Raw genomic sequence first — 14713 nt, forward strand, 5'->3', positions numbered from 1 at the left:
TGCAGGTACCCTTGCAAGCAATTCCTGTGAAAATGCTCCCGCCCGTCAAAGTGTTTTTAGCCAGTGAGTGAAGAGTGATTGACTTAGACAGCAGGTGGCAGGAATCCCTGGGGGTCCTCAACGACTCCTGATTTAACACACAAACCCTTTGATGCACTTTTCCTGCTTTTTTATTTCCTAGGGGGAAATTAAGCAGGTCCTTTTTTCACATTGAAAGGCAATTATGAGGAGAAAAGGGGATGTGTTTGTGTGTGAGTGAGAGAGCTAGAGCGAGCAGGGGAAGGCCAGAGAAAGGGCTGGCAGAGAGGGGGGTGGCCTTCTGGTTCTGCCAGCACCCAGCATTAGCTTGCATGCCCCAACTGATCACCCATGGAAGAATGCATCCCTCACACCCAGAGAAAGGTTTCCCAATTAATTGACTAGCGAGGGAGTTCCTGGGGATGAGGTTCTGTTTAGAATTGATGCGATGTTGAAAGTGCCACCATCAAGGGGTTTTTTTTGGTAGGGAGAGAAGAGGGCTGAACAAGATAAAGCAAGACCACACAGAAAAATTACAAACTTTATTGAATAGTTTCAAAACTTGTGACGGGGAGGAGGTGGAATTCATCTGAGAAACCCCAATTGGAAAGCCTGCTAAAATGACCCTGGGCATCTTTGGAGACTGACAATGCTGCATTAATGACACTTTTGTTTTTCAAAGAGGGGAGTGGATGGGGGGGGGGAGAGAAGTCAAATAGCCCAGAAGTAACTCTGTTGCTTTGGATAAATCCTAATATAGATACAGAGACCCTTTGGAAGTTGCTTTCTCCTGAATCGGGGATGGGGGACCTGTGGTACTCCAGACCTTATTGGTCTGTGATCTCTGCCCATTGGCCATGCTGGCTGGGGCTTATGGGAACTGGAGCCCAGCAACAGGAAGAGGGCCAGAGATTCCCCACCCCTGCTCTGAACGGGCAAAACAAATTGCCCGTCACTGAGAGGACAGCTAAGGAGACCCTGAGTGCCTGACAGGTAACCACTGCAGGGGATTATGGGAAATGCTCTAGGCATTAGCAATTGGCAGATTTGCACACAGCAAGGCATGGCCTATGCTGGTGGGCCTCACCAGCTGCTCTTTTTGAGGGGAAAGGCTGGGTTCTTGCTGAGGAGGGAAAGCCTGTGTCTGGGCTACGCATCTTCAGCAGGATCAGGGAACCTGTGGACCTCCAGATATCATCAGCCCCAGCCAGCCCCAACCCAACGGTGGGAATTGGGCCCGTAGCAACTTCAGGCCACCATTTCCTCTATCTCCATCATACATTTTCAGTAATAGTTAGCTGGGAATCGAAACTTTTTTAATTTCTGTGTGTGGGAGTTTTGTTTATTGCATAAAGATAATTGTTGTAGTTTGTTTGTTTTTTAACGGAACTACAGTATACAAATATTGTTATAAATAAATCTTCCCTAGCCTGGAGATCTGGGCATCATCAGGAGGGCATCAGGTTGAAGGAGGATGGTAAACATGAAAAACTAGCATCTTTTTTGGGGGGCGGGAATTTAGGCTGGAGGCCTTTTCTTCTCACCAGCTATTTCTCTACATGCAGGGACGTTTTGTGTGTGTGTGTGTGCATGCGTGTGCATGGAGGAGCATATTGTTACACAAGCAGTCTGAAGTGGCACAGCTCTTGTAGTCTTTAAGGGGAGCAAAAACCAGCTGCAACCCCTCTGCTCCAAGTGATAGACTCCTTCTGGGTTCAGCATGGCTGGGAATGATCTGGCTGATAACTGGTCTCTTATCCAACCTTGTCTGGCGTTACTTCCTGCTAAGCTTCAAAGGTAAACATAGAGTGTCATTAGGATGCGTAACAGGGCTGGAGTCCAGGTGCTTCTGGACTCCAACTCCCATCAGCCCCAGGCAGCGTGCCGATTGCTCAGGGATGATGGGAGTTGGAGTCCAACATCATCAGGAGGTCCAGACCTGATGTATAATTTTTGTTTTCACCCAACAGCTCATGGGTGTTCTGACGTGGAGAGAACTCATGCCTGTGGACTGTTTTCACTGTCTGACTCCCCCTCTCTGCATTTTGAAGCTGAAAAGATTTGTGGCTTTTAGCGCAAATGGAAAACAGCTTTGGAGATGGGGTACCAGGTGTTGCTGGACTCCAGTTCCCATCAGCCCCTGGCAGCACAACCTATGCTCAAAGATGATGGGGGCTGGAGTCCAGTAACATCCAGAGGCCTTCAGGTTTCCTACTCCTGCTCTTAATCTTTTGCCAAACCCAACCCAACCCCGGCGATCCCACCCTCAAAGCTTGCCCCAACTCTCCGCCGCACCATTCCTTTATTCCTTCCCACTTAAAAAGCTCGGAAGACATTTACAAATAAATACACGGTTTGCAAGCTGGACAGGTTAACAGAGTTCATTTAAAAACAGTACTTATTTTTTAAAAATCCATCAAAACTGAACGGCGTGGTCCAGGAGGGCTCCCAAATGCCATGTCCCAAGTGCCAGTCTTGGCGGGGGGGGGGGGACGGGACCTCCCGGGTTCTTAAAAGGCAGATTGTCTCAAAAAAGCTGTTGCTGCTTCTGGTGAAGGAAAGGCTGATTTTGACATCTTCGGTACATTTCAGTGAGGAAGCCAGCCTGGCTTGGGAAAAACCGAGCTGCGCATGAATCTAGAATTGCAAAAAAAGGAGGGGAAACTGGCCTGGGTGCTGGAAGCTGTTGTTGATTGGCATCCGTCCGTCTCGGAAGACAGTGGAGGAGCCCTAGTCTAGCCACATCTGGGGGGAGGTCCAAAAGTTCCCCCAGCCCTGAGCTAATGGCTGCAGCTCAAGCAGGGGGGTCAGTTAAAAGTTAGGTGGAGAGGTCAGTGTGGTGCAAAAGCACCGGCAGAAGCCCCCAATGGGCTCCACTGGTACATTTGCAGCACATCAACTTCTTTGCCTTCTTTCTCTCCACCTCCCAGTAAGCAGCAGCAACCCACCTTGTAGGGAAGCTGGTGTAGCGGCTCCACCCAGCGTGTCGCTTTTCACGATGACAATTAAAGTATTAGAGCTTGGAACAAACAAAAAACACCTCACTACTGATGCTCAGCCTCAGTTTTTCCCATCTGTAAAATGGGTATAATGCTGACTTTCCTCATGGGATAGCACCGATGACAAGCCCAGTAGAGATTGTACAATGTTCTTCTCTGCTGCACTGATCTCTTTTTAAAATCTTTTGTTGGCTTCTGGTTTAAAATACTCTCTTTTTGAATTACGGGTACATCATTTCATAATAAATACTGTTGTAACTTTGTGGCTTGATTAGCCACTACGGACAGCTAGTATAGGCGTATTAAAAACATTTTATAATAAATATCATATAATAAATAAAACGCTGATAAGAAATTGCTGTATCGACTGGGCCACTTTGAAGGCTTTGGCACAAGACACTGCTTCACTGGAACAGCTCTTGCCCTTGGCCCTCCTTTAAATTATTATTTTAATATTTAATAGTATTTCTCCACCTCTTAAAATTTTTAAAAAATCTCTAAGCAATAGAGATTGACTTGCTAAGTACAACCAATTCAACGTTGCATGTGTTTATGGGGCTCTTGCATTTGCAAAGCACCCCTCCGCAACCACTTTTGCGAGGTAGACTGGTTATTCCCATTTTACAGAAAGGCAGATTCGACTTGCCTCAACGGGTCCACTGGTCCGCTCACCCAGGTCTCCTGGATCAAAACTCACCTCTTGATCTGTTGGAATGGCACAGGCTCTGAACCCTACAGCTCTCACTGGCTACCAGTATGCAACCTGACCATGCAGCTTTTTGCCTTTTTTTTTTTTTTTTTGCATAGATAGATGGGCTGTCCTGTTAAAACCAGGGTAAGTGGGAGGTGGATGGGAAAAGAGCAGGGTTCTGGCAGCCCTGCCCATTGAGAAAACCCCATCAAAATCCAAATGAAAACTACAAGAGGGTAGTTTTGTCATTCCCACATCTTCCTTTTCATCCCTCTGCTCGGCCGCGTGTCTAGCGTACGCGACGCGGTGTCAGAAGTGGATGGCGTGGGCGAGTCTGGAGCGGCATCCTCCCGTGGTCCGTCTGTAGGAGGGGGTTCTGGGATGGGGTTGCAAATGCCGCCTGGGGTGGCCAGAGGAGGCACCGGGCACGGAACGGCTGGGCCTGCCACGGGCTCTGAAGGCATGCCGGGCACGTGACCGGGCGGTAGAGGGGTCCCAGCTTCCGGCGGGCCCCAAGGTGGGTTGCTGTTCCCCTGGTACGAGCTGTACCCAAGGGACGCTCCTTGCGACGGAGACCTCTGGCCGGCGAACACTGCCGCGATGGCTGCCATGGTGGCCGTTTGCCTCCCCAGAAACTCGCCCAGGTCGTTGTGGGAGCGCTCAATGGCGTTGACCATCAGCTGGGCCGTGGCCCTGTCCTGGCGCCTCTCCTGCTTCCTGTGCTGCCTCTCCTCTTGCCTGGCCCTGTCAAAGGCCTTCAGGTCCTGGCGGTGCAAGCCGCGCATGGCGTCCAAAAGCATGGAAGGGGCCCTCGAAGCCGACTCCACCAGCTGCATGCTGGTCTCAAGGCGCTGCTTCCGGTTCCGCATCCGCCGGTTCCGCATGCGCTCTGCGTTCGTGAGGGGCCTCCGGAATTCTTGAATGGGGCCTGCATAGGTTGGGGGACACACAAAAACACAAAGTAGATTCTCTGTTTGGGACACGTGTTTAATAATAATAATAGTAAAAAAAACATTAAAAACACGATAAAAGATCAAACATTAAAAAGTTCCCTAAACAGGGCTGCCTTCAAATGTCTTCTAAAAGTCAGATAGTTGTTTATTTCCTTGACATCTGATGGGAGGGTGTTCTACAGGACGGGAGCCACTACTGAGAAGGCATGTCCAAAGTCCATTTTGGGGGCCTAATCTGGCCCACTGGTCGGTTTAATCCGGCCCATGTGGCAGTTTATTTCCTGGAGTAAAAACCAGGGGGGGAAAAACCTCAACAATTTGTCAACAACTTTGGTCGGCCCCTTGGTCGGCCCCTTGGTTGGCCCTCACGCATGTTCACTTCATCAAATCTGGCCTTCTTTGAAAAAAGTTTGGACACCCCTGTGTAGCTTCACTTCTCGCAGTGAGGGAACTGGCAGAAGGCCCTCGGAGCTGGACCTCTGTCCAGGCTGAGCAATGAGGGTGGAGATGCTCCTTCAGGTGTACAACACCTAAGCCACTATGCCTCTGGCTCCCCGCCCCACGAAGGCACCATTCTCTTAACAACAATGCAAAATAGGCCCAGACCGTTGAGAAAAAGAAGTGTAGGCCTCAAAAGCACCATACCTGCCTTTCTTTGCAGGAATCTCTGGATTGGTTCCTAATCTGGCCTTCTAACTGGGAGCTGCAATATAAAAGCTCTCTGTATCCCAGGTCCTCATCCATTCAGAGATTTTGGCGGCAAATTCAGGAGGAGTTCCTCTGCCAGAGCCTGCTTCTCTTGGCTTTACCTCCTGTTCTCTTTTCCCTTGTAGTGTGGGACACTTCTCTTGATACCGACTGCGGCTGTTAACTTGAGCAACATGGATTTTTTGTTTTGCCCACCTGAACTGACACAAAAGCAGGATTCCACCAGTCCCCCCTCCTAGCCCCAAAACTCCAGACCACACATTATTATCACTGCTGTTGTTGTTTTAGTCCCTTCACTCTAAGGTCCCAGGGCAAATAAGACACAATACTAAAACAGTTTAAAACAACTGAAAGAAATAAGGTGGGTACAAAAAATAGACATATCATGCTTCAAAAGCTTGAATTGGAATTACAGCAAATATAGACCAGGCATAGGCAACCTTCGGCCCTCCCGATGTTTTGGACTACAATTCCCATCATCCCTGACCACTGGTCCTGCTAGCTAGGGATCATGGGAGTTGTAGGCCAAAACATATGGAGGGCCGAAGGTGGCCTATGCCCGATATAGACAGTTGTATAGTTATGCCAAGTGAGAGAGGAGCTCCAGGTTTATGCTGTCTATGACCAAAGTTTGCAGCTAAAAAAGACAAGAGGTGACAGGACACAAGTTTGTTGAAAAAGTTGATTTGGGGGATTCAAGTACTTCACATAGTGCATAGAACTAGGGATCTTAGTCCTCCAGGAGGCAGTGAAGGCCCCCAACTTAAATGTCTTTAAAGGAGGATTATACATGTGGCGTTTGCCCTCCTAGGTGTGTGACATCATACTGGGTTCATAAGGAAAGGGTTAACTAATTGTAAAATGACTAACCAATGGGAACCCAAGGGGAGGAGTTGGAGTTAGAGTTAGGGTGGTTGAGAAGACAGTCTGGAGTTAGAAGAGACAGAGGATAAGTCTGTGGCTTGGGCTAGTCTGATGTGTGAGAGAGAGAATTTGTTAAGAGGAGTCAAGTCAAACAGATGAGATACTCAGTCAGAAGTTATTAGGAAGGTATAGGCCAGTGAAGAAACTAAAGTTAAGATACTGACAGGAATTTTATCTGAGAAACCATCAACTTGTTAATGTTTATAAAATGAACTTGTTTATTTGGTTCGATTTTAAGAACTGTCTGGACTCAGTGTTTTACCTGAGAGTAACGGGTTGGTGGCAGCGGGGAAGCGAGCACAGTGGCGGCACAGGGATCAATAGACCGTTAAACGTCCGGGGACCCTGTGTGAACGCTGCAATACCCAATCAAGGAGGGAAAAGCTATCAATGGCTACTAGCGTTCACAATCGGAAGCAGCATGCTTCTGAATGCTGGAAACCCCAGGAAGCAGAGTGCTGTTGTGTTCAGGTCCCACCTGGAAGGGTTCCTGCAGGCATCTGGTTGGCCACTGTGAGAAGAGGAGGCTGGACTTGATCCAGCAGAGATCTTCTTATGCTCAAAACAGATCCAACAACCTGTAGACTCCCCCCTTCTCCAGAGACAGAGGTCTGATTCATGCCATAGACCAGGGGTCTGCAACCTGCGGCTCCGGAGCCGCATGTGGCTCTTTTACATCTTTGCTGCGGCTCCGGGGCGGATACTAGCGAGGGGAGGAGGCGCATTGTGCGCCCCGACACTCCTCACTGTGGCAGGCGCTGTACTGGCAGTGACGTCGCATGGGGGCGGTGCGTGCGTTAGTCACGCACTGTCCCGACGTCACCTTCCCGCCCGCTGTCAGATCATGGCTCCGGAGATATATTTGTTTTAAATGTCGCAATGGTTTTGCGGCTCCCAGTTGTTGTTTTTTCTTCGGAAACGGGTCCAAGTGGCTCTTTTTGTCTTAAAGGTTGCAGACCCCTGCCATAGACCTTGAAGGACCAGAGACGCCTTAGACTGGGCTCCCACAAAGTGTTCAAAATTAACTCCGGTGTAGCTGCCTCAGAGAATCCTTACCATACGGCCTGAGACTCCTGCCTCCTTCAGGCACAGGTTCCCGGCAGATCAGCGTTCTCCCGGCATTGGGCGGTGCTCTCTCCGGCACAATAGGATTTGGAGCCTGCGGTCCGATGGCAGGAAACGCCACCGGCTGGGCCAGGGGCGGGTACTGCATTGGCAGCGCCACTGTGGGGTAGTGTACCTGTTGCGCCACAGAGGGGTACTGCTGCGGCATGGGGGTGTTCACCACCACCTCATCAAACGTCCATAGAGCCTGGAAAGAGCAAAGAGGAAAGACCAGGCCAGGGAGGGACTGGCAATACTGCTTGGAAGAAACTCTGTGCCGCAAAACGACTCTCCATTCAAACCAGACCAGACCAGACCAACATTACATACATGTTTATAGTTTTAATTCTACCAATGTCAAATTGTATTTTAGTGATGCGTTTTTCTCTTTTTATATACAGTCGTACCTTGGTTCTCAAACTTAATCCGTTCCGGGAGTCTGTACGACTCCTGAAACCGTTCGAAAACCAAGATGCGGCTTCCGATTGGCTGCAGGAGCTTCCTGCAGTGAAGTGGAAGCCACATTGGACGTTCGGCTTCCGAAAAACATTTGCAAACCGGGACACTTACTTCTGGGTTTGCAGTGTTCAGGAGCCAAAATGTACGAGTACCAAAGCGTTCGAGAACCAAGGTACGGCTGTGTATAATTTTTATTAAATATTTCTGTTTTACATTTTAGAATATTCATTTAAACAACCTTAAAATATCAATGACTTTCCTTCTTCTCTTTCCATGGTTCATTTTGCATACTGCAAATCCCTGCATATTTTACATGAACTAAACCATTCAGTATTCCAATATCACACCCGTCAAAACTTATTTACACTGTTGAATTTATCTCAATGCTGCCAATGTTTTCAAATGTACACAATTTCTCCCTATATATTCAATAAACATTTTCCGATCTTCTTTAAACATAATGTTCTTCTTGTTCTCTTATTCTATATGTTAAATCTGCAAGCTGCGCATATTCTATCACTTTAAGTTGCCATTCTTTTTTAGTTGGGACCTCACCTGTTTTCCATTTTTGGGCTAACAAAACACGGGCCGCCATAGTGGATGGATTTTTTTATGCTTTTAGCGGTTCTTGTTTTTATCTGTTAGCTGCCTTGAACCCCCTTCAGGGGAAAAGGCAGGGTACAAATAAATGAATAAATAAATTGACAATAACTTTGGTGAGACATTCCGCCCTGTTGAATTGGACAAAAGGTATTTCTAGTTTGGATTCCTGTTCCCCAAAGGAGCAAACAAACTTTTGGAAACCTCTGATGAAAGAACTCACCACTGTTTTCCATCCCCCAGCAACTAGTATTCAAAGGTACACTTCGTCTGAGCATGGAGGCTCCACAGCTGTCATCAGCAGTATACACACACACACACACTTAATGGTTTTCCTAAATGCTTTCATTAAAGGTGGTCCTGTTTCTTACATGATTTCACAACCATACAAACACACACAAAGTTTTCAGTCTGTTAGGGCTATTCACACATTACGTTCAGTGAGTGTACAACCAGTGTACAGAAACTGAACATACACTATTCCTATGTAATCTTCAACGAGTGTACAGTCTGTGCATTCCTCCAGGATTTCCTTCTGGTCTAGCGTTTTGTTTTCACAGGATGGGGTTTGGGAAATAAGTTGTCTCTTCTTTCCCCGCCCCCATTTTATTAGAGACACTTAAAAATAATAATAATTACCTGCTGTTCTTTTCTCTGGGCTTCTCGCTGCCTCATCAGGAAGTCTTCCGATAAGGCAACGGCTTGGGCGCAGGTTTCTGGGCTGTGCTCCCGGACCCAGTTCTGGATTTCCTGGGGCAGGACTGTCAGGAACTGCTCCACGACCACGGCCTCCAGGATCTGCTCCTTGCTGTGCCTCTCGGGCCTCAGCCACTGGTGGCAGAGCTCCTGCAGCTGCCGGCAGACTTCCCGGGGCCCCTCGGCCTCCTGGTAGCGATGGCGTCGGAAGCGCTGGCGCCGCACCTCCATGCTGACCGTGTCATCACCAGGGGTTTCCTCCTTCACACTCCCATAGCCCCTTCGCTCTCGGTGCCCTGAGCCGCCGTAGACTGGCTGGGCCTCCCGGTTGAGGCCCGGAAGGCTCTGGGCTACCCACCCTCCGGGGGGCCACTGGCTCGGGTTGGCAGCTGCCTCATAGGAGGTCTGGAATGAATTGGTGTCCCACTGCAAGGGCTTGTGCAGTGGTGGGTTCCGCCACCCTGGCTGGGGATAGGGCACTGCCTTGGGGAACTCCTGCCTCTGGGCCTCCCAGTGCTGCTGCAAACTCTCGTCTGGCTCCTGCTTCACATGCTGAGGAGCTTCGCCTGCCAAAAACTCTCGCATGGAGCCAACCGGAAGGAAGCGGGAAGCTGCCCCTCCCCCTAGTTCGTGACCAGATGGGTCTTGCGCCTCCATTTTCATCGCTGGCTGCATTCCTGGTTCTGGAGCACCCTGGAACTGCAGGTGGAGGGCAGCCGTTTCCCCTCTCCCCGTAGCCATATTGTGCCAACCCACAAGGGAAATTCCTGTCTCGCGTCGGAGGTCGGCAAGGCAAGGCTTGTGGGCCAAATCTGGCCACCCGAGGGATACCCTCTTCCCTCTCCCCAAAGGCAAAAGTAGAGGTAAAGGAAGGGAGCTGACAGACTTGCAGGGAGAAGGGGGCTTGTCAGCAGGCTCCTGTTCGGGGTGGGTGGGGGTGCCTGCCCACCCCCAATTCCTCAGAGCAGGTTTTCTGGTAAAACTAGCCGCCAAATGGAAGCTTAAGTCCACAGCAGAGATGGGAAATCATCTGGCAGGAGGAGTATGCTGTTCTGTTAGTGTCGCAAGGTGAATGACCCAATCCAAGCAGGGTTTTCAGGGCAAGATACAGGAGTAGGAAATGCCTTCTTGTGCTCTGCACCTGCAGGAGGAAGGGGAATAAAGATGCTTTTGAATTATGGTGCTGGAGGAGACTCTTGAGAGTCCCATGGACTGCAAGAAGATCAAACCTATCCATTCTTAAGGAAATCAACCCTGAGTGCTCACTGGAAGGACAGATCCTGAAGCTGAGGCTCCAATACTTTGGCCACCTCATAAGAAGAGAAGACCCCCTGGAAAAGACCCTGATGTTGGGAAAGATGGAGGGCACAAGGAGAAGGGGACGGCAGAGGACGAGATGGTTGGACAGTGTTCTTGAAGCTACCAGCATGAGTTTGACCAAACAGCGGGAGGCAGTGAAAGACAGGAGCGCCTGGTGTGCTCTAGTCCATGGGGTCACGAAGAGTCGGACACAACTAAACGACTAAACAACAACAACTCTTACTGTAGGAAGGCCGCTTTCTCCAGTATGAATCCTCACAGAAGGCCTGACTGCAAGCCCAGAGCAGTGACTCAACCAGAAACACAGCAGGCAGACTCACAGATGATGCCATTCCGCTATGTAGGGACTAAATGAGTAACTCTGTAATTTGAAAGAGATGGTTGTTCCCGTGTTCTGTACAACTGTGTCTCTGATGCTGGGTGAACCTCCACTGTTTGGGCTCAAGTTAATAGGAATGGTCAGGTGGCAGGATCCCATCCTCCAGGAATCCTTGTCCTAAGCTGTTTAGGGCTCTAAGAAGTCGCACCCAACACTTCGATCAGGGATTGGAGACAGACCTGAAGGCCAGTCTAGCTACAATAGCAATAGAGTTATTTGCTCCAAAGTTCATGAATGTTGCACCAGGGGGGGGAATTAAAGGCGGGGGTGGGGGTTAGACCAGGCAGCATGGGCCCTGCAAACCACCCAAGGATTCCAGTTGCCAGCACCCAGCTCTGCCAAGTCCAGAGAAGTGTTCCACATTTCTGGGTGAGGTGGGGAACTGTCTTCACCTTCACAGCCCATGAAACACACTTTCTGCACAGCTGGGAGTCATAAATCAGGACAGACACAGAGGCCGTCCGCAAGGAAGTGGAACGAGAGGCGGCAGGAAAAAGGTGTGCTCAAAGATTGTGTGAATGAACACAAGAGGACTGTGGCAGGAAGCAGATGGCATGCATGGAGGGCAAGGGCCAACACGCTGGATTATGCGGGAACGCAGGAAGTTGCCTTACACAGAAGCAGGTCTCCAGGGTTTCAGGCAGGAGTCTCCCCCCCCCCCCCGATATGGTTTTCCTCCAGTCAGAGGCAATAATGCATCTGAATACCAGTTGCTGGAAACCACAGGAAGATGGGGAGGGGGCTTCTGTGTCCAGGTCCTGTTCATCGCAGGTTTCTCCACCAGCATGGCCAGCCACAGTGAGACTAGGATGCTGAACTAGATGGGCCACTGACCTGATCCAGCAGAGCCCTCCTTATGTTTGTATATTCTTAGATCCCAGGGACTGAACCCAGGGCCTTCTGGAGGCAGAGCAGATGTCCCACCACTCAGCTGTGCTCCTTGGATAACATATGGGGACTGAAGGAAGTGTCAAGGGGTGTGAGCGGAGAGACAGAAGCCTGAGGTGAGAGGGAGCGAAATCTGCAGACCAACTTTCTGTAAAAAAAACCTAGCAAAGAGCTGCCAGGTGTCGGTGAATCTTCCTGCTTATTCTCTGGCTGAGGGCCCCAACCTCCTTTCAATGTTTTGATACATGCAAGCAGGGGTTGGGGTAGGGGGCTGCAGCGGTTTGACAGGAGTGCTGGACAGCTCCCTTAGAGCCACACAAACCCTGCCTGCAGCTGCACGGCTCTTGGCCCCCATCCGCTGAACATAATCACATACAGTACAGTGGTACCTCGGGTTACATATGCTTCAGGTTACATACGCTTCAGATTACAGACTCTGCTAACCCATAAATAGTACCTTGGGTTAAGAACTTTGCTTCAGGATGAGAACATAAATCGTGCTGCGGCAGCGCCTCAGCAGCGGGAGGCCCCATTAGCTAAAGTGGTGCTTCAGGTTAAGAACAGTTTCAGGTTAAGTACGGACCTCTGGAACAAATTAAGTACTTGAGCCGAGGTACCACTGTAATTGTTTATGTGGCATCTCTAACACTTTCTATGCAACTGACAGGTGATGCGAAGAAAGGAAAGAGGGACGAGGAGGGCAAAGAAAACGCAAGCAAAAACCCAGTTTAAAAATTGGGCAGTGGTGGTGCCCTTCCTTTGTTCCCAGGATTATGTCATTCTCTCTCTGTCGTCCCCCCCCCCCGTCCTTGCAGTGTCTTCACTCCCCCCACATCCATCCCCTCCCGGCTCTGCTCTTGAATTGGGTGGAGAAGCAGCACAGAGCCCCTCCTGCCCCACTTGATCTGGGTGAAAAGTGTTTTGAGGGGGGTGGGGAGCTGTCTCTTTGCGGGGGGCTACATGCTTGCCCCCTCCCCCTGTCTCCTCCATCCCTCGCTCTCCCCCCCTCCCCTGCTCATCTCCTCCCTCTTTCCACCCTCCCCCACCCCGCCCCGCAGATCATCTCGACACACCTCTCGCCGGCTGCAGACTCCGGAACCTCCCGCAGCCCCCCAGGCGCCCGAGTTTTAGATGCAGCCCGAGAGGAGGCTGCTGCTGCTGCTTCCCACCCAAGCCAAGAGGAAAGCACAGGAAGAGGAAACTCGCCCGACCTCGCACTTCCGGGTTTGTCTAGGCGCAGGGGGCGCCGCTCGTTTTAACCCTTCAGACGGGAAGCGAAGGAAAAAAGGAGAGAGCGGTGTCTTTCGCTGCGATCTGTGAGTGAGTGGATTTCTCAAGGGCCAAAGGCTTTGTTGTGCATAGTCAGGGCCTTATTTATTTATATAAATAAGCTTGTTCCCCTTCAAAGTTGGGACTTTATTGTCCCAACAGGCTTTTCCGAACTGTTTTTAAGGAAAGGGCTGGTGCTGTGATGTTTTAATGGTAATTATCTGTATGTTTTAACAGATCTTTTATTTGCAATGTTTAATTGCTTTTTAGGGTTGTTCCCCCCCCGCCCCACATGTTTTTAGCTGTTTCTGTTTTATCTATGAGCCACCTTGAGTCTCATCAGGGAAAAAGTCAGGGAATAATAATGATGATGATTATTATTATACTGTAATGATATTTAGAACCTACCCCAATCCTGTGGTTGTAATTCTCCCCTTGCCCATTTCTATTTTTTTTTTTTTAAAAAAAGATTGTGACCTGCCCAGAGACCTTAAGGTGAAAAGTGTTCAATAAATCAAAACAACAAGGATTGCTTTACATGGTGGAACCCTGAAATCGCTTGAGATCCTGTTCTGCATGTCCACTGCAGTGCACCTCTGTAAGAAATAAGCCTCATTGCTCAGAGGCTTCGGAAACACTGTTGTCATGGATAGAAATCTAGTTATTGATTATAAAATGCAAATAAGGGCAGTAGATCTGCTGTTTGGGATGCTTTCAATCAAGGAAACACATGTGACAGAGCACCCTGCATTGGTTAAATGCATAGAATCTCCTGCCTGGAGGATGAAGGAAGTAATTTTAGAATTTAAGACAGTAAGACTGCCTTTATTTCCTGCCCACCCACACTTATTGGTGGGAAAGCCCGTCTATTGGATAATGCACTTGGAGACTGCTGCAAAGTACTGTCTAAAAATTATGTTATTCATAACAGGTCTCTAATGCCCACTTTCCATCTCAGGCAATTAGCCATTAATTCTTTTGTCATTTATTAGTTTGATGTAAAAAACAAAACATAACCATAGGGGGAAAATAATTTAATAAGAAAATAAGTTATAGTGAGAGGAGTTGTTGTTTAGTTGTGTCCGACTCTTTGTGACTCCATGGACCAGAGCACACCAGGCACTCCTGTCTTCCACTGCCTCCCGCAGTTTGGTCAAACTCATGCTGGTAGCTTCGAGAACACTGTCCAACCATTTTGTCCTCTGCCGTCCCCTTCTCCTTGTGCCCTCCATCTTTCCAACATCAGGGTCTTTTCCAGGGAGTGTTCCCTTACCATGAGGTGGCCAAAGTATTGGAGCCTCAGCTTCACGATCTGTCCTTCCAGTGAGCACTCAGGGCTGATTTTCTTCAGAATGGATAGGTTTGATCTTCTTGCAGTCCATGGGACTCTCAAGAGTCTCCTCCAGCACCATAATTCAAAAGCATCAATTCTTTGGCGATCAGCCTTCTGTATGGTCCAGCTCTCACTTCCATACATCACTTTGCTGGCAAAGTGATGTCTCTGCTTTTTAAGATGCTGTCTAGGTTTGTCATTGCTTTTCTCCCCAGAAGCAGGCGTCTTTTAATTTTGTGGCTGCTCTCACCATCTGCAGTGATCATGGAATCCAAGAAAGTAAAATCTCTCACTGCCTCCATTTCTTCCCCTTCTATTTGCCAGGAGGTGATGGGACCAGTGGCCATGATCTTAGTTTTTTTGATGTTGAAC

At 49.2% G+C, this 14713-nt stretch overlaps 3 protein-coding genes across 3 annotated transcripts in view; 2 read left to right on the forward strand and 1 right to left on the reverse strand.

Annotated features, from left to right (window-relative positions):
• The window catches only part of LOC310701289 (uncharacterized protein), a 229835-nt gene that overhangs the window by 43381 nt on the left and 171741 nt on the right, over positions 1-14713 (forward strand). The gene's annotated exons all lie outside the window — the stretch shown is intronic.
• On the reverse strand, positions 546-12954 carry LOC310701469 (uncharacterized protein). The gene is made up of 4 exons (XM_083492388.1): positions 12813-12954; positions 9096-10293; positions 7350-7605; positions 546-4636 (listed from the first exon to the last, which is right to left on the reverse strand). The coding sequence occupies exons 2-4, from the start codon at positions 9891-9893 to the stop codon at positions 3954-3956; spliced, it is 1737 nt and encodes a 578-aa protein (XP_083348514.1). The 5' UTR covers positions 9894-10293; positions 12813-12954; the 3' UTR covers positions 546-3953.
• LOC310701652 (tripartite motif-containing protein 10-like) overlaps positions 13027-14713 on the forward strand; it is a 55547-nt gene continuing 53860 nt past the window's right edge. Inside the window, exon 1 of the mRNA XM_083492881.1 lies at positions 13027-13055. The gene's annotated coding sequence lies outside the window, so the exon portion shown is untranslated. The remainder of the gene's footprint in view (positions 13056-14713) is intronic.

Source organism: Podarcis liolepis, assembly GCF_965112155.1.
Source record: "Podarcis liolepis genome assembly, chromosome: 2".
Taxonomy (NCBI): Eukaryota; Metazoa; Chordata; class Lepidosauria; order Squamata; family Lacertidae; genus Podarcis; species Podarcis liolepis.

Excerpts from the sequence above, each read along its gene's own strand:
- LOC310701469 (XM_083492388.1), bottom strand. The coding sequence starts at position 9,893 with ATGGCTACGGGGAGAGGGGAAACGGCTGCCCTCCACCTGCAGTTCCAG. Across the intron at positions 7,606-9,095 it reads CCCAGAGAAAAGAACAGCAG|GCTCTATGGACGTTTGATGA; the intron begins GTAATTATTATT and ends TGCTCTTTCCAG. Across the intron at positions 4,637-7,349 it reads CAGGAGTCTCAGGCCGTATG|GCCCCATTCAAGAATTCCGG; the intron begins GTAAGGATTCTC and ends CAACCTATGCAG.